Source organism: Amphiprion ocellaris, chromosome 9 (genome assembly GCF_022539595.1).
Source record: "Amphiprion ocellaris isolate individual 3 ecotype Okinawa chromosome 9, ASM2253959v1, whole genome shotgun sequence".
Taxonomy (NCBI): Eukaryota; Metazoa; Chordata; class Actinopteri; family Pomacentridae; genus Amphiprion; species Amphiprion ocellaris.
Window position 1 is genome coordinate 28762632 of NC_072774.1, and position 24679 is coordinate 28787310.

Sequence of the window (24679 nt, forward strand, 5' to 3'; positions counted from 1 at the left end):
TGTATTCTCCCTGCACTGCAAACAATCAGCATTCCCTTTCCCCAAACATCTACCTCCTCTCGTTGCTGGGTGTGATTACTTTCCTGGCTCATCACCAAGTCTGAACAGGTAGCTATGAGAGGCCTGTTGGTCTGGAGTTGATGTTCAGCTCTGGGATTTTGGCAACAGCACATATATGTAAAGGGGGAAAAAAGGCAATTTCCTTCACCCTGGGAGGCACCTGAAGGCTGCATTGTCCCTCAGTCTGTCATCACAGTTGACAGAAGACAACAGGAAGCCTCAGAGACACTGATGGTTTCATTCAAGAATAAAAAGACTGCCGATGATGAATTTGATTTAAATCTTGATTGAGCTTTTCTGTTCATATATTCTGCATGCAGTGTGCTTAAATTATAGTATACAGTGTATCCCAGGCAGGAGAAAGTGCAATCAGATTTGCCTTTGATTAAACTGAATCTGAACGCTTGCCTCATTAAAAAGAAGCATTCAGAAAAATTACATTAATAATTGCGAAGTTCATCTGGCCCCAGGAATAATCCCATTCATCCTAATTTGTAAACGCATCTAACCATGAAACCAATCAATTTTGTGCAGATGTCCTCTTTCTTGTGCATCAAATTCTGCCCTCATCTGCTTAGCTGCAGTATTACAAATGCACTTCATGACCTCTGTCCTGGTACACCAACACGCCACCAAGGATGTGACTTGAAGGAAAAACTTCTGAAAACTGTGAGAAAAGACTGGAAACTCGGAGGTGCATGCAACGTTAACTTCAGAATTACATTTTTAGGAATGGCTGGCTTCCCTCGTGAAGTTTCATTCATCATTCATAACTTCTCAAAAGCCGGATCCGCAACATCTGAGTAGGTGTGGTGAAACAGAAGCCTTTTATTGTTGATTAAGGGGAAAAAAACAGATACTGATTCAAGATATGAGTTAAAGAAGCTACTGTGTTAATGTGGCCTTAAGGATGCAATTTCAGATTCCACCAGTTTCTGGGCATCACATTTCAGTGCTGTGCTTTATGACTCAGGCTCCACTGAGAATGGCACAAGAAACGAGCAAAAATCTATATTAATATGGACAAGAAAAAAACTTTCACAACTCATCAACTTTGACTATTTCTAGCAGGCATTTGCATGATTGCATATCCACTACAAGCCAATGCATGCCTGCACTGAGCCCGCATTTGTTGATTAGCAAGAGGGCATATAGAGTATATGCTGAGGGGCACCCTTTGCTCAAAAATGCTCCCTGATTATGCACTTCCAAGTTTCTTTTTTTCATTATTTAATCAGCTACATGTGTAAAAAAGACATGCCTATCTCTTTTCTTTTGTGTGTGTGAGTTCAGAGTAATGTCAATATGCATGTAAATTCTAACTCAAGGTGCATCTTGACCTCTTACCAAAGACTTCATCTTGTGACTCAGGTTCTGCTGCTGCTGTCGCTGTCGCTGCCGCCGTCGCTGCTGCTTTGGGTTCAGGTGATGAAGCCTTTAATAAGAACACAAAAACAGATTGAAGAGGTGAGGCGGTGAGGTGCCATGGCAACAGAGCAAAGACTAAGATCAACAGCGAGACAGAGAGTGAGAGGGAGAAGGAAGAGAAGAGATAGTTCTGCTCATTTGGGCCCGTGGGGCTTTACGTGAACAGAATTATGCTGACACTCATTCATTTAGCATTTCAAAGAAGGCGGTACATTTTTTGAAACCGAGATTTGCACGTTTTTATGTCAAGGGTGAATGCTGCATATGTGATCAGTTTTTGTTATCAGGATTTTACACAAGATTTATTCTGAAAAGGAAGGGATTTCAGCCGCAGGGACTTCATTTGTTTATACACTACTACGATGACACATTCATGTGCATGATTATATTTTGCATTTTTAGTCAAGGTTTTAAAGCTACAATCTTAAAGTTGCATCCTTATGATAATGTTGCTGTTGTGAAATATGAACATTCATCACTGTGACAAACAGGATAACAATACAGGCCTAAATGATTTCCCATATAGTATTTGGGATTTTAGATGGAGATTGTTGAGATAGAATTAATGAAATTAATGAAAGTCTCATATTTTCACAGAGTGTGTCTTTCAAATTTTCAGCTCAAAATACCACAAAGGTGGTTCATGTCACCATGACTGTGTAACTCCTGGTTTTAGTCCTGTTCTAAAGAAGCAGTTTCAGTGTCTGTAGCTTTAACTACAGATGAGCTGCTGCTGTCCACGCCTCCTTCAGGAAGAAAACTCTCTGTATCTATGATTGACAACGTGGAGCAAAATAATTAACCATAGCTGCCACAGATGTGACTGAGTGAGACCAGGACTTTATTCATTTTTTTCGCTGCCTTTAACTTGTGTGTATGGTGAGTTTGTCAGATAATATTGCGATTAAAAAACATATTTTAGCTGTGTAGAGCAGCGGTTTGAAATGCCCATTATCACGTGGGCTTAATGGGCTGTGTTTCAGTCACTATTTCATACTTAAAACTATGTTATTTAGAACAGCTTTGTTGGAATTTATTAGAAAATTTTGCACTGGGATTAACATACTAACATCTGGGATGATAAACATGCTGGGTAAACAGGTGGATGATTATTGCAATGAAGCAAAATAGAGAAAATAAGTAAGTGAAAGACCAGCTACTCATGAGTTTTTGTGCATTGATACAGCTTGCATTATCACTGAGTTCCTGCATATTTACAATATTTTCTTCACCATCAATGCACTCGGCCTTCAGCCTTTGTTGGGATTCTGTATATGCACATCCACACACATAGACTCAGATGCTGTTGTTGCACTTTTAGTGTAGTGTAAAAAATTACCAACAGAAACAGAAAATTCTGTTAATGACAACTGTTTCATTAGGAATTTGGCTGTATTAAAATGAAGAAAATGTGAGTGCAGAAAGCAAACGCAAACAGATATGAACACTGACCATGCCCAGGCTGCACTGAAGTACAACTAAAAGAGATACAGTGATCCACCTAGTCCTTGTACATCCCTTTCAAATCCGCCTTAACGTCTCCACCACCTCTGAATGTCCTTAAGCATTACCATTTCCACAGAGCTCTGACCTGTGAGCATGCCAATCAAAGCTAACCACATTTGCCACATTATCTGCACAACACACCAACAGTGAGGATTTGAGGATTGCATGAAGACTCTTGTGTTCACTCTTGTAGCAAAAAGCAGAACATTTGGTGTGCTTTGGGCAGATTTTTGCTTGTGTAAGTGAAGTATCAAAAGTTTGGGGTCACTTTGAAATGTCCTTATTTTTGAAAGAAAAGCAGTTTGTTTCAATGAAGACAACATTAAATTCATCAGAAATACAGTCTAGACATTGTTAATGTGGTAAATGACTATTCTAGCTGGAAACAGCTGATTTTTAATGGAATATCTCCATAGAGGTACAGAGGAACATTTCCAGCAACCATCACTCCTGTGTTCTAATGCTACATTGTGTTAGCTAATGGTGCTGAAAGGCTCACTGATGGTTAGAAAACCCTTGTGCTGTTTCGTTAGCACATGAATAACAGTGGGTGTTTTCATGGAAAACATGAAATTGCCAGGGTGACCTCAAACTTTCGAATGGCAGTGTTTAAGTTTGACCTAGAAGACTATGAGTGACTTAGCTGGTAGGCAGTATTTCAGTTGAATTTCTAAAGGCTTGTATGGCAGGGAGTTATGGTGGGACTTGAGGAATGGCAAAACACAAGTCTCCATATTTGAACACTTCCAAATTCATAAGCACAGAAGACACTAAAACAGACTTTCACCACTAAAAAACCCCTTTGTAAACACTCAGCTTAGTATGTGCTAGAAAAGTTTACAAAGTGTGGCATTGTATTTTTAGGTAACAGTAGTTAAGCTGTTTTCCCAAATGAAATCCTAAAATACTTCAAGTAAATCCAGGCCTACCATTACCATCTGTCTTTAGGGGAATGGGCTACTGTTAGCATGTGTTGAGAATGGAAAAAGCCATTGCAATGGTAAATTCAAACCAGATGATAGCTGTTAGCAATATGGCCAGTTATCCAGGCTGTCAGCTGGGAAAGAAGCTGTAAATCCCTCTACAGTTGACTGATTTGATATGGATCTCCAAGCAAAATCTGTTATTTCATTAAAAAGTTTTGCATCATGATCGCAGCTGTTTGAAATCCAATTAGTTTGCAATAAAACTTGGCCAACCATTGATCATGCATTTTGCCTCTGCAGTGGAACACTACAGTCCATTGTAGGTACACTGGGCAATAAAATTATATTAGTTGTGTCACTTTTTGCTCATTAAGTTAACACTTATAACAGCAGTGTGATGGCTAATGCACAAAACACCCAGGAAGTAAGTGACATGAATAAATGTTACAGTGAAAAAGTTACCTCTTATGAGGTTTTTGAGATATAAAGTATTGATTCAGGTGCAGCTCTCTGCCAGCTCTGGTCTGCTTTGACTACACAAAATCATAATGTAAACAGCGTGAAAGCTTAATCATTATACCCACCTGTACTGGAAATACTGAGTCACTCTGTCACTTCACACGAAAACAAACAAGTCCTGCATCACATATAGTTCCTATAAAAGCCTTCATCACCACTATTGTTCTGTTTCTACGCAGCGTCTTCAAGTAAACTAATTCTCGTTTCAAAAATCCTCTTACTGATTCCCTCCTCCTCCCTGATAACGATGTACATGTATACATTTCTAGTTTCCGCTCCTGGGTTTGACAATACAGAGAATCAACACACAATCATTTAAAAACTGTGGGCACACTGCTCGATGAATGTAAATAGAGAGAACTGTAAATATGACGCACACAGTCCCATAAGCAACTTCAGCCTCCATCTGTAAAGCATAACAGGAAGTCATGCGTAAACTTGAAAAAGTCAGGTGTGGGTGATTTTTCCAACCAACTCATGGAGTAAACATTAATTAATTTGTTTACTTATTAAATCCCACTGGTGTCTATCTCAGTGTGAATTTCATGAATATTTTTACCTTCATCATTATAATGTGTTGTGTGGGAATGAAAGTAGGAATGGGCACAATGAATACTTGTCAGTTGAACTACTCATTCAAGTTGTGTTTTGTTATTTGTTTCTAAGCAGTGCCTCTGAGTGAAATAATTCTAATCTTCAAGTTTCAGAAATCCTCTTACTGATTCCCTCCTCCTCTGTGATAACAAAATACAATTTACAGCTCCAGTTTCCATTTCTGCGTGGGCTTGCCAACATAGGGAATCAACACCGGCATTCGAAAACTGTGGGCACGCTGTTCACTATGAAACGAGGAAATAGAGAAGTGCATCTGTGACGCAGTCCCATAAGCTGAGCGGAGGCCGGAGGTAGAGTGTGGTGAGCAAACACTTATCGATGCAAATCACAGAAAGGTCAACAAGCATCATGCTTTTGAAAATGTATTTGTGGTTTATTATGTAAACAAATAATGTGCATCGTTTTGCTATGAAGAGATTCACCTTCAATTAAATAGATTCTGAACTGGACCCTCAGTTTTCACAAATTTGATAAATAGAGTATAAGCAAGACTGCTTACCCAATTTGGAAGAATTATTCTTAAATACAGCCTCAAAGACTAATTTCAGTGTAAAAAAATTTACTTGCCGAGTGATAATTTTCAAGTGACTTACTCCTACTTAAAGGAAAGTGAAGTGGAATAATTGAAGAGAAGCTCCCTAAGGAGGAGAAGATTAATTGCATTTATGATCAGGGGATGGAGGAGGATTTTCTCTAAATTTGCTATTAAATATCCAACAGCAATTAATGTGTGACACTGACAGCTATCAAACATATTTAGAATTTAGAATCTGTCTACAGTTTCCATGTTCTCCCTGTGCCTGCATGTTTTTTTCTTCTTCAGGTTTCTTCCCATGGTCAAAAACATACCATTTCAATTCAATTTAGCAGATCTTTTTAGCCAAAGTGACACTACCACTTCAAAGTCTGGGGTCACCCAGACAATTTCATGCTTTCCATGAAAACTCACACTTTTATCCATGTGCTAACATAATTCCACAAGGGTTTTCTAATCATCAATGAGCCTTTCAACACCATTAGCTAACACAATGTAGCATTAGAACACAGGAGTGATGGTTGCTGGAAATGTTCCTCTGTACCTCTATGGAGATATTCCATTAAAAATCAGCCGTTTCCAGCTAGAATAGTCATTTACCACATTAACAATGTCTAGACTGGATTTCTGATTCATTTAATGTTATCTTCAGTGAAAAAAAACTACTTTTCTTTCAAAAATAAGGACCCCAAACATTTGAACAGTAGTGTTTATCTGAGAGTAGATACAACATGAGGTAGGTAGACGGGGCAGCACTGAGGACCTTGCCTAAGAGTCCTCACTGGACAACTGTGCCCTGGCCATGATTTTGAACCACTGATCTCCCGTGCCAAAGCCAGGGGTGTTGGTCACCGAGATATCCAGCTACTTGCATGATGGGTTAATTGGTGATTGTATATTGTTGTGCAAACACCTAGCAACCTGTCTGGGGTGTAAAACATCTCTTACTAATTGAAAAGTTACAAGAAAAAAAAAAGGTCCAGCCCCCCATGATCCCCTTACAGGATAAAGATGGATGGATTAATATCAGGAAATTGGATAGAAGTCATACAAATAAAACGAAAATAAACAAACAAAAAAAAAACTGTGAATAATGCAGATGCATGGAAAAAATAAATCTATGCAAGTTTTAAAAATGGGCTGCACTGTGGCTTGGTGGTTAGCACTTTCGCCTTGCAGCTAGAAGATCCTGGTTCGCGTCCCCACCTCCCAGGATCGTTCTGCATGGAGTTTGCATGTTCTCTCTGTGCATGTGTGGGTTCTCCCCAGGTTCTCCGGCTTCCTCCTACAGTCCAAAAACATGCTGAGGTTAATCGGTGACTCTAAATTGTCTGTAGGTGTGAATGCAAGTGTGATTGTTTATCTCCATGTGTAGTCCTGTGATAGACTGGTGACCTGTCCAGGTGTCCCTTCCCTTCACCCTAAGTCAGCTGGGATAGACTCCAGCCCCTCTGCAACCCCAGTAAGGATTAAGCGGTGTATAGATAATGAATGGATGAAGGTTTCTGGGGTTAAACCTTCTGATATTTCATACATTCTGTAACCATCTGGGATAATATTTTTAAGTTTTAGGAAATATTAAAACTAGTGAAGATGCATGTCTAAAATGTCCAGTTTTGCGCTGTGATGTATACAGCAACATCTGTTATAATGAACACGATGCACACACAGGTGGACGCAAAAAAGCCAGATCGAGAAAGCAAGTCAATGAAAGAAGACCAGCTACTCATGGGTTCTTGTGCATTGATACAACTTGTATTATCACTGTATTCCTACAGGCTTGTATGTTTACAATATTTTCATAACCATCACTGCACTCAGCCTTCAACCTTTGTTGGGATTCTGTATATGCACACCCACACACATGGACTCAATGTTGTTGTTGTTGTTGCACTTTTAGTGTAGTGTAAAAAAAATTACCAGTCCAAACAACAGATCTACATTCCAAGCACTGAGTCACTGGTGTTTGGATGCTTCCTGAGCTGATATTATTTGTACTGAGGAGACTAATAGGACTGAATCTACACAAAATGCGCTGTTTAAATAATAAAAACAAAAACAGAACAATTACAGTAAGTAAACAGTAAAAATAAGAGCTGCATTTAACCCGAGTACCTAGATTTTTAGATTTTGAAGGGCACACACAGAATCCCTCATTATTACAAAATAGCATAGCAAAATAGAAGAAAGGATATGTGGGCAGCTCATCCTAAGTGAACCAGAGCAACAGCTTGATGCTGTCCCTGCTGTCAGCATGACTTCGCACCTACTCTCCACTGGTGGCTTATTAAATATAGCTCTCAGCCAGCAGAGCTACCGAGTTTGCTGCTGCAGACGGTAAAGCATCAGCTGAGCCTGTTGCATGTAAAGCAGATGAGGACAGCGGGTCAGTTAGGGTGGCACTTGCAAATTATTCATGCCTTCTTTAGAGGACTCTGCTCTTCTGGTGTGTGGTGACCTTTTGAATTTGCTTATTGTGTCATATTTCCCTGAGCTATACTGACAATAACTGTCCAATCATAGTTTAGCAACTGTGACTAGGCAAGGCAAGCCTGTCAAAGTTACAGCTTCTCTCACCTTTAAAACGTTCTGGGAGTGGCGTTTCTTTACGCAAAGCTTTCCAAATTGAAAAACACAGCAGCTAATGTGTAAAAAGAAGATTAAACTTGTGGCTGTTTAATCTGCTCTAGCTGCCATCATCAGAGAAAAAGGCAACAGCAGTGGTGTTGTTGTGCTTTTTATTTCTGCACCAAGGAACAGCAAAGTTATGTGACGACTGGCATATGTTTCTCTGTTTGTCTGTCTGTTAGCAACATTACTCAAACAAGGACTAACGGATTTGGATGATATTTTCAGGGAAGGTCAGAAATGACACAAGGACCAAGTGATTAGATTTTGGCAGTGATGCAGCTTATAGTCTGGATTCATGGATTTGTTAAGGATTTCTGTATGAATACGAGATAGCAGCACGGCATTACTGTAACTATGACAACAAGTGAACGCTACGTCAGCTGCCTGCTGATGATCACATGATTGTGATCCTACTACAAATCCACCCCTGTGGACTTATCAGGACTTATCTGTCAGAAATGATACAAGGAACAATTGATTAAATTGTGGGGGTGTTTCCAAGTCCCATCAGTTCCCGCCGCCCGCTACATATTTAAGTCACGCAATTTGGTATCCGTACATAACGTACACATGCATAACACATGCCTGTGCTCATTTCATTTGTGGGCACATCTATATTAAATGGTCACATTGTATAGTGTCATGATTTCTGCCACAAATTTTTTCAAGATTTCATCTGTCGTGATACGACGACTGAGCAGCCTTGGCGGAGTACTGGTCTCTCTGAGTGCTTTTCTTTAGTGCAGGCAACAGTCTACTCACCTGATTTTCCTTATAATACTAGAGCTAAATAACTTTAAACTACAATACAAGAACAGTGTTGCTTCGTGCAACTTTAGCATCAGTCTACATAAAAAAACTCAGGTGCGGGCGATGTTTTCAACCAACTAATGGAGCCAACATTTATTAGCTAGTTTACTTCATCTATTTTAAATCATTCATTTCTGCAAGAAATGAGCAGCCTGCTATTCTATTTTTTTTTTAACTCTTTAAAGTCTGAAATAAGGAAAATTTTAGTCATCTATCTTTATCTTTGCAAGGCGAGAATGACAGTAGGAATGTGCACAATTAGTCAAATAAAGGGAGAGCTAACCCTGGACAGGTCACCAGTCTATCATAGGGCTGCATATAGAGACAAACAATCACACTCACATTCATACCTATGGACAATCTAGAATTATCAGTTTCTCTCAGCATGTTTTTGTACTGTGGGAGGAAGCCAGAGAACCTGCAGAAAACCCACGCATGCACAGGGAGAACACGCAGAAAGATCCCAGGCCCAGACCGTGATGTGAACTGGGGATCTTCTAGCTGCAGGGCTACGATGCCAACCACTGAGCAACTGTGCATCACTGGAGGTGAACTAATCGTTAATATTTTGTTAATGTAAGTGGGTTTCCAAGTTGCTACACAGCTAAATGTTAGTTGTGAACTTCATTTATTGAGTTGTCATGCTTCGCCGGATAATGTCCAATATTCAAATGTGTGGTGGAAAGTGCTCACATTTTGGTGGCATTTAAAATACAATGCAGTCATTGAAGAACGTGATTAATGGTAGACAAATGCCTCTTAAATTAGTGGAATATTTTTCAATATTTTTTGTATTACTTTCAGAGTAGTCTAAATTTAAATGTCTGTTAGGGAAATTAGTTAGAAGGAACATCCCTGCTTGACAATTGTGGCAAAAATAACTAAGAGAGGCATTTTAATGCGTGTGTCTTGGCTGCTTTCAAATTACACTACTTAAATAAATAATATGATACGTTTGCTGGTTTGATGGCTAACTCAGTTGCTTCAGGTCCACTAAGCCCTCTGTATTTGCTGCTCAGGTACTGATGGGATTCAGCGGCCAGGAGAGGAAAGGGAGTGCAATGATTTTGACACCTTTCAGGTTGTTCAGACAAAAGAGATCCAAGTTCCTTTTCCTGCCTGGGCTTTGATGACATCTGTGCCCCTCAGCCTGTCATCCTGTCCACTCTCCAGGCGTGCAAGACAAATGCAGCATTCACATTTCATTTTACCTTTTCACTAAGATAGAAAAAGACACAGTGGAGTCTCTGTAGTATTACTGACAAAAGGCCAGCTTTGCACTGCAATAAAGTTTGACAATCCAATATCTCTTACATTTAGATCTGGTTTTCAGCTGTAAGAAACTGGTTATACTTTATGAAGACTAAAGAGCATTAAGGCACCGAGACTGTACCTTAATGCTCTTTACAGCAAAAGTGCCTCAAAAGCTCAGATTGAAAGATGAAAGATGACAAAAGCCCACATTGTCATATTTTGAAGATTCAACTGACTGATGAAATGAGCAAAGTGAAATGTAATATTTCTTCTGTAGTGGAAAAAAAATCCCCCCACAGAATGGGGTGCAAACTGAAGCACCTTCATCTCTGCATTATCTTTACTTAAACAAAATTAGAGAACGTAAGAATAATAGTCTCTGCTTTTGTGCTTAATGACGGTAATGTCGGGTAAATTCCAGGCTTGGGGATGATCTCTCTGGAAAGATCCAACCCAGAGGAAGAGAAAATACAGCAATAGGCCTGTGGAGCTGGTCACAAAACATAGAGCACTCTAATAGGTTCAGCTGATAGTTTCTGAAGGCTTGTGGTCTAGTAGCTAAGCCTCAAGCTCCCTCATCTGGAGAGTGGAGTCTTCAGTTCAGTAGTTTCAGTAATAGGACCGTTTTACAATCAGGCACAAAGTAGCACATAGGAGATGGACTGGTGAAGCAGCATCTTATTATGGAGCTAAACTGGAACCTAAATTATGGTTTTGAGCTGTAGAACTCCTGCGTCCTTCAGACTATTTACAGGGAGGCTCAACACTGAACAACCTAGAGCTATTTTCAACAAGATTTAATTAGTAAGATACGTATAATTACAGTTTTAACTCCTTGATACGATAAATTTAATTTGCTGCAACCAAGTCTGTGATTTCGTGCCTTAGTGTTTAGTATTTTTGGTTTTAATTTCCTGCATAGCCCCCAGTGTACTGATTATTCTTGTAATTCCACACATGTGCAGGTTTTCCAGGTGTTATTGGAGCATCGACTACAGAACCATTCTGTTTAGATTTTACCAGGCAAAGTTGAAAGAGGATCAACATGAATGCGGATTAAACACATTCAGCCTTGAAATTAAATAGTTTTGTAGGTTTTACGATACCCACGAAAAGTACCTACCAACGAACGCAAGCATTACCTCCAAAGCCCGAAAGCACATCTTTAACTAGCATACAGGGCTTTATGTAGTGACAGTAAATGTAAGAAAACAGAAATAGCACATTCACAACTGGCAGATCCGTTAGCAGAAGTGCTCCTCTCTTCATTCGATCTGATCAATCCAGCAACCGGCCGTCGATTTTGGTCTCCAGTGGTGCACAGGTGGGCAGTATGTGTGAAAATAACATCCAGAAGAAAGCCACAATACAATTTTTCCCAGCTTGTGACAAAATGATCAATATTTTACACTTCAGCTGTCAGTGCTTTTAATGCTGGAGCTGATCAGTGTATATTTGTCAGATATTCATGAATGCACTTTACTTCAGTCCTTACTCATTACATCTAATCTAATTCTCTGCCACTTCATTATTAACTATTATTGAGATGAACAGCACCCCGCCAATTTTTCTCCTGTTGGCGATTTTTCCTACATTTCCCAAAATAGCTTGCAACACCATCTGTGAACGTGAAGTGCAGCCAGAAACAGTCACTTTTCATGTTTTGCAAGTCAAGTGGAGGAAAATGACACTAACTGTGTGCTCGTTACTCAAAACGCAGAGTCCCTGCATTGCATTCTGGCTCTGGCTTTGCTGCGATGGTTCCTCTCTGATCGTTCATCGGTAGAAAGTCAGAAATCCGGTGGGAGAAAGTGTCACGACCTTGACACCACATCCTGATGTTTACCAGTGATGCTTGAGATTAGAGAAAAATCAATTCTTCTCAGTGTAGCTGACAAAAAAAAAACATGTCAACACAAGGTGTCGTGTCGTTCACGGTTGACCGGTTGAGTCCGTGGTAACACAGTGGATTCAGAAATACAAGGTTTAATGTTGGTTTCAATAGTGGTTGTGTGTTATTTCTTACAGTTTTGTGTTTTTTACTGTCAAATCAAAGAGTAACATCATACTACCTAATTCAAAACAACTGAATTGTAGAATCAGACAGGGTGACTGAATAAGTTTCTACCTTTATTTTTTTCATTGATGATTTTGTAGACTTTGCATGCAGTGAAGACTAAATCTGGCAAAGTCGAAGCATACAACAGTCTGTAATACAGATACAGAGTGCATCCAGATTGACTATTATAATGGAGGAGCAGGGATAAAGGACTGGGGATGTGCTGTCGTTGCATCCAAATCTTATTAAAAGCAGAGACACTTTTGAGAAAACTATGTGCTGTGTGTGTCCCTACACTGACAAAAACACAACATGAGGTAGCAGGAGCAACCCCTATTACCAAGCAGGAAGTACCTCTGTGAAATCTCAGTGGTACGAACATTTTAAAAGAGAAACATTTTGTCAGAGCCGCTGCTGACGGGTGACAATGGAGGCATGGGTACAGCTCATGCTTCCTGAAATCACAAGGGGTAAGGAAAGTGATCACGACTCTGACAATGGCATCTAAACACAAGCCGTCTGAGTCGGTCACGGTTCTTCTTGTTTGACTGTCACTATGACAACGGACTCTTTCTCCAGACCTTTAAGCTGACTTTCTTGTCATGATAATCAAGGTAAAAGAAAAAAGTGCAACATGCGGACCCGACTCCTCTCCCACCAGCTTCGCTCTCGACAAATTGACCCACTTCTCCTGCATCTGCTCTTCTCTCTCTGGAGTGTGTTTTGCAGACAAGGAAACAAATCTTGTGTGGGCTGATCCATTAGGCCTCCTGCTGATTCAAGCTGCCATCTTCTCCAAATGATCGCTCTACCTATTACAGGCAGCAGTGGCCTTGAGCCGGATCACGCAGACAGACCGCGGGTTACGCTGCTGCCCACAGCCTCAAATGCTGACATTGAAGAGAGTGTTTTGTCCTCATTACTTTGTCATTCTCTTTTTTCTGTGTCTCCTTGCTCTCACTGTTGGGTTACATCCTCTCACAACAAGCTGGCAACCTCTTTAAATATGATTGAATCCTTAGCCACAATGGCTCAAACTCATTATGTTTGCTGTAATTTTCAAAACTCGTGACAAAGAGAACCTAAACAAGGCTTGGGTTAATTGCATAGTGACTTTAATTTACATTACTGTCCCAGTTTAAGCCTGATCCTCCTCCAAACTTGGCATTCATCAGCAGAGTCTCACCTGTAATTTCTGCACTCACAAAGCAAAATGATGAGTAAAAAAAAAAACCCTCTCATATGCATTTGTATTAGTTAATTACAGGCCTATCAGAAGCGGAACTATTCAGTCAGTCTGAGTCCCGGGGCACAGCTAAGCACCTCTGCTTCCTGTGCAATTAAAAAAGCCTTTTTTGAGATACTTGATAACTGTGTTTGTCATAAAGAAATAAGAGGAAAATTGCAGCTAATTTCCCACCAGATCCTTGGGTTTGTTTCATATCAGATCATGCTGTAAACTGTTTATTTTTCTCAACTTTACATTGTAAATTCACTGATACATCCAGATGCTTTTAAATGCACTAATTTCCTGTTTTAAAAGCCCACTTGCTGACCCATAACAGCAGCAAACACATTCCACTAGTCAGCATAATGCTTAATCCAATTTATTGTTTAAAGAATTGTGCCTGAATCAACAACAATACAAGAGGCAAGTGTAGAGAATGTAAAAAAATGAACTATCGCTTTCACTCAGATATTCAGAACCACAAAAAAATGCCCATTTGGGACTAGATGGACTTTCAGAGCAATAAACAGACAGCTGAGCTGAGTTCTGCCGATCACTGGGCCAAAGCTAATGGTTAAATGAGATGTGTGCACGGAGAGGGTTCAGTGTCTTCTATTTACTCTCTCCAGTTCAAATGGCTTCTCTTGTGGAGCACTGCTATGGTTTTTGAGAGGTTATGATAGGGTGACGTATAGTGCTTCAGATGTTGCCATGGCAATGTGGCCCAATTATGAGTGAGATGCTTTGTTTAAAATGCAGCGTGCCAAATATTACCTCAGGAATATATTATTAATTTAAATGGTTTTAAACAGTTTATAGATAACACAAATCTGTATTGCTGTACAGTGACAGTTCTAAGTCAAAATAATTTAAAAAAAAATCATTCATTCATTAATCTTCACCTCACTCTATGCAAACCCCAAACAAGATAAATGCTTACGTAAAGTATTGAGTCAGTGCATTACTCACAGATTACCACTCCTCAATACATTAGTGAGAGGAGTGTTAGGGCTGTCCCCTGAAAGTTGATGAATATGAATCAGTTCTCAGAGATCAGTCAACTGAGATTCTTCAAGCAGTCTTTTTTGTCAGTGTGCTATACAATAACAATAAAACAGACAGAAGCTCCTGAAAACGTATGAGGATAGCATTCCAGTGAGGCAGCGGTGTGAGGCTCATGCATTCCCACAGTTCTTGTTGACAGGAGCGTTGGAGGAAACCTTTTTTTTGTGTTCTCATCTTTCAACTGTAGGACTCCATGAAATCTTCTATAACATATTTTTCAAGTTTTTTGTTGACAATTTTTTTCCTACTCTGTATTTTTACTGTATGATTGAACAGGGTGATTTCATATCATTATAAACTGTGGCCTATTTGGAGAGATGTTCTACTTTGAGATCCACCTTGAATGTCATATTTTTTATTACTCCACCAAGGAACGGTGGAGGTATGTGACAATCAGGTACATTTGTCTGTTTATTTATTTATTTATTTATTTAAGATGGGACAGTGCATACTAATCAACATGAGTCAAGAAATGTCCACATGTGAATATGCCAGATTTAGCCTCGAGGGCTAATTTTCATCTGTAGTCCCAGGGCAGGTAGATGTTAAAATGACACAGGACAAGGCCACACAACAGAAAAGTTAAAAGGTTAAAGAGCAAAGACAGTGTAGACAGTAGATTGAAAAGAAAAAACTTACATGCAGATAGCAAAGATAAGACATAATCAAACAATACACAGACCTTAATAAAAAGTAATACTAATGATAGGAAAAAAAAAAAAGTCTGTTGTCTGTTGCAACATTCTCAAAAACGGAATAACGGATTTGGATGAAATTTGGCGGAGTACTGTGCTCTCTGAGTGCTTTTCTTGTTATTATGGAAGCGATGTTTGGATAAACTGACTTCGACTGTATTTATTTTTATAGTACATAGTGATGTAGTTGTTTACTGTTGATTGCTGTGCCTTCTAACTGGCTAAATGTAAAGAGCCTGTGGAAGTGACCAGCTGAAGCCTTGTAGCCCCTGTTAGGTCTCAGCTGATGGTGTGTTGGACATGTTCAAAGGCTGAAATGGAAGTTCAGTAAGATTTATTGCAAATAAAAGGGAAACATAACTCATGAGAGAAGCTGAAACTGAAGGTGGAGTGGTTCATAGACTATGATAACTGTAACCATGCCTCAGAGGAAGTCAAAAGAATGGTGGCATTAACTTAATCAAACTTCTAAAAGGCGACCCAAAATCTCTAAGTAAGCAGAAACTTTAAACTCCTTCAGAGGACTCATAGGTGTCTTGGTGGCCTCACTCAAGAGTTTTTTTCTGGCAAGGTCATTAAGGTTTGAGGACGCCAACTACAGGCAGATTTACATGTGTGTCATGCTGCTTCTGTTTCTGAATGATACGTTTACCTTCAAGGCATATTCACTGTAATAGAAATTTCTTTGTATCCATCACCTGACTTACGCTTTTTAAGAACTTTTTCACAGAGTTGCTTGGGAGTTCTTTTTTCTTCATGCGGTAGCTATAGTCAGGAGCATGGATTCACCAGTGAACAGACCTTCCAGATACAGGTCCCATTTTAAATTGGCAATGATTTAAGTTTGAAAAGCAATTAAAGAGCAAAACTTCCAAAGGGGGTAAATGTTTTTATAGGCACTGTATCGTCCAACACGGCAAATCACTTCAAACAAGTAAATTAAAGTCAGTTATTTCAGAGCAGGCGATGCTGCACATTTATAATGAGGTGTTTCATGTGTTTGTTGTTTTACGAGTTGCTTCAGGTGTTAGAAACGTTTTTTTTTTTTTAAGGCTATAAGAGTTTGATTAAAACAGAAAAAATGTGTAATAGCAGTTTCATTATTCTGACAAATCATATGGTAGACTGACCTAAGGTATGGCAGCTTTTCAAAAAAGGCAGCAACTACAACCTTGCATCATAAGCAGCTGTCTTTATTTAGTTTTAAATGCTCTCTTGACATTCTCTTGACTCGGTTGTATTTGATTATGTGAATGTGGTCAAAATCATCAGTATAACTCACGCCAATGGATATTGTGATTGCTTGATAGTCTCTATGAAAAAAAGGAATGAATAGACAGATCTTTGTACTGAACGACCAAATCCAATTTCACACACACACACACACACACAGTGTTAAACCAGATTTTTTCAAGAGATTCAAAAGGTTAACAGTCTGACTAAAAGTTCAGCGAAGGTAATAAAGCAGCACGAGTGAAGGAGCTTGACAGTTTGCCTGCAATGGAGTCCAAAGTCCTCCTGATAAAAGCCGGCGCTCACAATGATAAGCTTAAAAAAACTTCTCAAACACATGCTTCATTCTCAGATCATGTTTGTCAGATTGCTTAAACAGGCAGACACATTTTAGAATATAAACATTCAACTCATGCACTAAACAAGATATTAAAGCTTTTAAACTTACCATGTGGTCTGTGGGTGACTCCCTCTTTACTAGATGCTGTCCCATGCTGCCAACAGAGACTGTAAGAAACACAAAGAAAGGGCTTACTCCAGAAGATGACTGTAAATAGCATATTATATGAGGATTACAAGTTCTCCTTATCTCTGCAAGAGAGGCTCGTTCCTGAGTGAGTGATTGTAACTGTAGCATCACACAAAGCAGTAAAAATACTGGGAGATTCCCTTGTTATTTTGCACTCTTTTATGCTGAATGATGGCTGAGAAAAACATATAACGAGAAAAGCACTCAGAGAGCGCAGTACTCCACCAATGATGCTCAGTCGTATCAATTCCAAAGGCTGAAATCTTGAAAAAATTTGTGGCAAAAATCACAGCACCATTGAATGTGGCTATTTAATATAGATGTACCCACAAACAAAATTACCTTGCGCTGAGCACAGATGTGTGTTATACATGTGTACGTTATGTACGGATGCTGAATCTCGTGACCTAAATATGTAGCAGGTGGCGGGAACTGATGGGACTCAGAAACATCCCCACAGTTTAATCAGTTGTTCCTTGTATGAGTCCGACGGATAAGTCCTGATAAGTCCACAGCAGTGGATTTTTAGTAGAATCGCAATCATGTGATCGTCAGCAGGCAGCTGATGTAGTGTGCACTTGTCGTCATAGTTACAGTGACGCTGTGCCGCTATCTCGTAATGATTCAGAAATCGTAGCAGTAGTGTAATATTTATGTTTAATTGCAATATTTGTGGGTGTATATTGTTCATATCTCCGGTCCACATTTGCTCTTTCGTATATATTTCAGTTGTATATATTTTTTAATCTGTTTAATATTGCTTTATATAATTTATCTTTTATTGTTGCTAATACAGAGTGCCAAACTGATTTCTATTCTATTCTATTCTATTCTATCTTTAACAAATCCGTGGATCCAAACTTTAAGCTGCATCACCAAAATCTAATCAGTTGGTCCTTGTTACATTTCTAACCTTCCCTGAAAATATCAATCATATCCGTTAATCTGTTTTTGATGAGTCAGTTCTTTGGTGGAGTAAAAATCCCTTAGACTTCAAATACTGCTAACATATTCCTTGACAATTCAGCAGCTTCAGCTTCTGTTGCTCTCCCTGTAAAAATAGACATGTAGTGCTGTAACGTCACAGAGGGAAAGCTACTGTAGAGCACTTAATTTCCACTTATTTTTTTAATTAGGAACTGCCAGGGTTCATGGTCAGAAGCCCAACAGGACCACTGTTTTAACTGCATTTCAGTACTCTGATCTAGCAGGGAAAATTCTGCCCTCACTATGATCATTAAAGCTGGTTTAACTCGGCTACTCTGTGCAAATCGTCCAGTATAATTTGCCACCTCTGAAGACTCCCAAAAAATGTTTAAATGAACATTTGTTAATTGAACATGAAAAAAGATAGCAGAAGCACAACCTATTTCTCCCTTTGAGAAACACATTTTGGGGAACTATTTAAGAAAAAGCTTCCAAATAATTCATCATGCTAATAAGGTTTGAAATCCAGGAGCAGACAGACGACGAGTAAAAGTGTTCATCCAATCAGATGAAGCCGGTGTTTAAGAGGTTGCACGAGGGTGTGGCCTGTATGTTTTCTTTGCTGTCTAGTGGCACGCCTTGTCAGCATCTGATGCTGAAAAGTGGTGCAGCCTCCGTGAAAACACACCATTAGCCTTCCTGTTTGTGTCATAGCCTTCTGTGCCTTCACCCCTTCATTACTATACTCTGTGCTGAGGATCTGTCCTGCAGTGTAAAGCACAGCCTGTCGCCAATTAGTAGCCACTTTATTAGTGCCATCTTTGAATCTGATGCAGTTCTCCGCAGCGTATCACTTTTTAAAAAATGAATACAGGCTTATTATTTTGTTCCGGAGTGCCTCAAATTAGACACATCCTTGCCATTATCTGCTGCTCTGCTGTCTGAAAAGTATTCTGGTCATGGGGGTAGGGAAAGCAACGGTTGGGTTGCTTTATCTCAACAAAATGCTGCTTAATTGCCAGCTTTGATAATCCTCTTTTTTATAAAAATCCATTACCATAGCCTAGTTAATTATGCAGCACTTAAAGGTGAGACTGTGCCAGTTTTCCGTGTCACAACATCTATGCTTCCAACAACTGTACATGCAACAGCTGCAGAAAGCAGGCAGCAAAGTGACTGACTCCAGCCAATCCACTGCCACAAAGAGCACCACCATGTCCTTAAAGGTAAACTCCCCTAAAGAGAAGAAGGGAAGGCTCAGTTCTGTGCCTCTAGGAGAAGTGAGAAACGTCTGTGAAGCTCAAAGCTCACAAACAACATAAAGCTAACTAAGAAGCAGGGCTGCATGATACAGAAAAAAAACAACTTTGTTTTGTATCGCAGTATGAAAAATACAGGAATTTTCACCAGATGGCCTAACTAATTCCATTTGGAAAGATTGCATAATCCTAAGGGAGTGCATCTGCAGTGAAAATAAAAACTACTAAAAATCGCAATTTTAAATGTATTTTGTACAATGAAGACTTTTTTTGAGAGTGAACCATCTGAAACCTCTTTCATATGGTGTGACACTGGCAAGGGCACCCAAAAAAGACTGTAGAAATGTATGTACATACATTTATATCATGGAAATCTTTTCATAAGACTGACTAGGGCTGCCTGATTAATGTCACAGTGATAATTCTTATTGATTATTTTGATCAATACTGAAGTCATGATCTGCCTATTCATCACAATTATTCATTGGTTTTAGAGATGGCCCATGCTGTGCTACATTCCTGCTAATGTATAAAATCTGCATCAAAATAAGATTTAAATGTGGGTCTTCAGCTAAATTTAACTGCTTCTTCTAAAAGGCCAAACATAAATAAAAAGCCTCACTTAGTTGGCATCTGCTTATCCCTAGACATTCTACAGATGTTCACAGTAGAAGCTCGCTGGGTGGCTGTGCCCAGAGAAGCCTCTAGTCTCCCCACCCAGTTACTGCAGCAAATGCAACTCAGACAGTCCTGTGATCTAAAGTTACTTTAAAGTGCCAACTAAGGCAGAAGAAGTTGAAACTATGTGATTTTACCTACATGGGTTTGTCTGAGTGAAGCACTTTCTCAACTTCGATACTGGTGCTGCCACCAAGGCATTGTTTTATTTTTCACAGATTGTGTGCTTTAAACAATTCATTTTTACTCATTTCAGTTAAAGAATGTGTTGATAACTGCTAAAGGTTAAAGTAATTTGTAAAAGAGATTTATTTTTTGACACTAGTGCATCTGAAGACATACCCTGTTAGGTCAATTCCTGTTTACTTGTTCTTCCTGGTTCTTCTGAAAGCAAGGCAGACATGCTGAATGTAATTCAAAGCATGTTCAACATGAGCAACAATTCTGCTGCCATCTGCTAAAATTCATTATAGAGGTAGTGCCATAAGTTCATATGTGTGATGTTTATGATATTAAAAATATAAATAGTGATACTTTATTAAAAACGATATTGGATAAGAGGTTTAAAAAAATGGAGTTTGTGGACATTTGCTTACAAGTAATGGTGCAACGGATCATCGTTGCTCCGTGATCCCTACGGATCACTCTCCCCGGTTCGGAACGCACGTGGTCGGCGGTTTGGTTGATGGAAAAAAGTTGTACGTGGTCACGTGGACAGCGCATGTTTAATCCACACTAGTTGAGTGCAGCAGTAGTCATGGCTAGCGGAGGAGCAGAGGAACTTGAAAAACCTTCTGCGTCATTTAAGTCGCTCGTATGGGAGCATTTTGGCTTCCCTGCAAAATACAGTGATGATGGAAGAAAGGTGGCAGACAAAACTGTAACGGTGTGTAGGCACTGTGGCAGGAGAAAGCCATATGAGAGTGGAAATATATCGAGCATGGCCACTCATATGAAGCAACATCACTCAGATGTGTCAGTGACAGGAGCTAAGACGAAGGCTGCTCAACAACCGCTTATCACCGCAACATTTAAACAGCCCCCACATTATGAGCTCAGGTCTGCTTTGCTTTCTTTTTTTCTTCTTTTTTTAACGATGTGGACATTGGCTAGTTTTTAATTCACTGTCCATGTTTAAAGGAAGAAGGTATCATGCCTTATATTGCACTTTAAGTTGCTTTTATGTGATTTAAATTAAATTAAAAACTTAATTATTTTAATTAAACATTGGATGGACATCTTGAGTTGAATGTTGTTTTTATTTAATGGGCAAACAATCCTTGCAATAAGTGTTTTACAAAATAAATGGAGAGCAAAGTTATATTCGATCCGATCCGTGACTCAAAACCGTGATACGATCCGAACCGTGAGTTTTTTGATCCGTTGCACCCCTACTTACAAGCTATAAAAACATGCTAGTGGCCAGTGTGACTGTTATCCAAAGTGCATAAAATGATGTAATTTCATGTTTGAAGTCACTTACAATGCAATATTTAATTAAGACACGGATACTGGCAACTTGTGTTTTTTTTGTTTGTAATTTTTACTGACATGTTAATGAGGAAGTATGACAGTAAATCGTCAGTCTTGCTATGACTCTGTCTTCATTGACTTCGGTTTAATTTGGTGTTTAGTCAGAGTTTCACACAGTTTTCATGCAGTTACACACTGCACGGGGACACTACAATACTGCTTGGTAAACATTAATTCTCATTGTGGTTAATATTACATTAGTTGTGCACGCCAATAACTGATGTTGCATTTCTATTTGTGCAACCAAATCTTACTTTTCAGTGCTTCTCTCCTGTTTCAAGCTCATTTTGCTGCACATCAGTTGACATACAGATGTAAAATCTGCATGTCAACAAACAGTGTCTTGTAAAATATTTTCTTAAAAAACTCTGTTTATCCAAGAACCCGTTATTGGAGATGTAGCATGTGGTTAAGTTAATCTGCCTTACTTTACATTGCAATTCTTGGAGTGACTATTGAGGATATCGCAATTTCCATAGTGAAATGCTGTATCATGCAGCCCTACCTAGAAGTACTGTGCTCATATAAATGCAAGAAATTAAACATACTGGCTGAAGCAAATACAAACTGTCACTTCTGACACATGTTTAAGGTCATGTGACAAAAGGGTATAAAAAGGAATAAGGCGAAACAAGACCAAACGGCTGAATATCGCATCGAACTAACTCTCAGCCTGCACTGACTCATGGAAAAACATCTTATTTCCTGTCAAGTACATTCTCTTCTATTTTCAGCTAATCATGGCTTACATTTGTGGCATTTAGGAGAGTTCTGCAGACACCAGGAAAGGCTTTCATCATGACACCTGGACACCCCCCTATTTTTGACATTTTCTACATGGTACGATCTCGTGTAAAAAAATCTTCATGTTGCAATAGTTTATGCTAAAAATTGTTTGGGAATTCAGTTTCATGATGGTCTACTGACAGTCCAGCCTGATTTTGGAACAAGCTTCTGACATTATGACTGGACTGACAGCATAAAGGCAGAAAAGACAGCATTTGAAAGCCAACAATATGAAAAAAAACATCTTCATTAATTCAAAAATGCAGTACATGTCAGCTTGATTATTTAAATTTCAAATGCACTGAACCTTTCATATTTCCAGGTCAGCCAGCTCAAGGTACTCAAACAGTCGTTAAACAAAATAATGAAATCACTCGGGCTGGACCCGAATATCCGATACGGGTGGTATCGGCTATTCGGGTGGCTCGTTCCTCCGTTTGCCCAACCACCACCACCCCCTATTTTCCTTGTGCAACGGTTAAGCCAGGTTAATTAAATATGGGCTTCCCGTGTGCCTCCAGTAAACAAAGATTATCCATTGAGAGATATTGTTACATCCATTTTCCTCTGAACAGGGAGCACAGAGGAGTTTACTACATGCAGCAGCTAAATACTGAGTCCTTCAGCTTCTTGGGAAGCAACAACTGTGATTAAAAAGCCATCAGCTTGCAGAAGTTGCTATTTTACATCATTATTGAGCATTATGGCTCAAGGTAAACAGCTCGACACCCGGTGGAGGACAATTTGCAATAATATGCTAAAAGGCCTTCTTAAACAATTAGAAACTCAACAACGAACTGTAAAGTGAAATTCTTTGCACTAAAGTGACTTTCTTTTCTGAAAATCAGTCTCGTTATGAAATTATGTGCCGCTGCCTTTCTAAGGAAAGAAGCAGTGAAAACATAAGTTTGTTGAAGGGTAATATTTAACTGCCTTGAGAATCATCCGACTTAAGACTTTATGTATGAACAACAGATAAAGTTGTAAACACACATTATCACCCTGCCATCTACAATATTGAGCATTAGTTAACAGATACATATTCACTTTAGAAGAAAATTAAAAACTATTTTCTTAACCAATAATTGGCAGCCTTATCAATCAATAACTGACTGATGATTAACAGAAAAATGAACTCAGAGGATTTCATTGCATGTGGTCATGTGATATAAGCTGCTCAAACAACTCGTCATAAGACATGGCATACTAATAACAGCTGATATACAGCTACCAACAAAACGAAAGCTGTGGTTGGAAGGCATTAAGCATCACATGAGAACTTCTCATGGTGGCACTTTACCAGGTAAACTCCCATAATACTTTCTGCTTGCCACAGAAATGCCAGTAGTATGAGTGACCACCTCTTCAGGTCACTACTGTGTTCGACAGATACTACAGCTAATGTAGAATACTTAAAACTACATCAGTGTTGACTCTCCTTTTAGTTCTGGTTTGGCCTTCACCAGTTTCTTGGGTTTAATATCTGGCCCTTGAGCAGCTAAACTCACCATCTGCCATTTGTTGCTGGGCAGGTAGCATACAGCTGGGTAAGGGTGAACAAAAAGTAGGGATCTTAGTGATTAACAAGGTGAAAGTTGTTGTCTGGCAACTGTTCATTTAAGCGAACTATCAAGGTGTTGATGATAATGAAAAACTCGCTCTAACAGAAAAAAATTAACCAGTCTTTTAGTTAGGGGACCACCAATGTGTGACATGTGACACTGTCTACCAACATCAATGAAATATTGAAAGATTCGTAAAATTGGTACAACAGTATGTGTGGATCTGCTCCACGTGAGCTGGTGTTTTTTAAAAGTTGGGCTGAACTATACAGCCGACTAATAGTATTTGACACACCCTAGTAATGCTGCAAATGTATGCTTTACTAAAACCCAGGGGTGTAGTGCTATTTAAGAACCAGTGCACACCTTTAACCTATGTGCACGTGCACAGTGAACTTGTGACTTGTTTCCATGGTGATGTAATCACTGTCCCGATGGCGATTTACAGACATTTGTTAGCTACAACTAGGAACAAGATCATATGTTAGATTGATTTTCATCGTGTTGCAACTTAATACTCCCATCTGAAGGATTATGTCTGTATTTTCTCAGTATCATGGAGCTGTCAGCCTGGATTTTTGTTAAATAAATACATTGCAACATGACTTTAGATCCCAAAATAGATGGAATATTATTACATTTATAGCTGTTCTAAAGAAAAAATAAAGGATTTTTCTGGCTTTTTATCTTCACTAATTAACGTAAGAAGCAGAGAAAAAAGTAATTTAATTTACTGAGATGACTGAATCCTCTAGGGCTTGAAAAAATGTCTGACTTTCTACTGGAGAAAGGGAACTATGAAAAGTATCATTTGTGCTGCAGCACTACACCTATTCTAAAA

General features: G+C 39.1%; 1 protein-coding gene across 1 annotated transcript in view; it reads right to left on the bottom strand.

Moving 5' to 3' along the window:
- The window catches only part of LOC111580028 (myelin basic protein-like), a 55621-nt gene that overhangs the window by 20051 nt on the left and 10891 nt on the right, over positions 1 to 24679 (bottom strand). Inside the window, exons 2-3 of the mRNA XM_023287573.3 lie at positions 17013 to 17071; positions 1408 to 1495 (exon numbers count right to left, since the gene is read on the bottom strand). Of these exons, the coding sequence (XP_023143341.2) occupies positions 1408 to 1495; positions 17013 to 17057 (133 nt within the window). The 5' untranslated portion in view covers positions 17058 to 17071. The remainder of the gene's footprint in view (positions 1 to 1407; positions 1496 to 17012; positions 17072 to 24679) is intronic.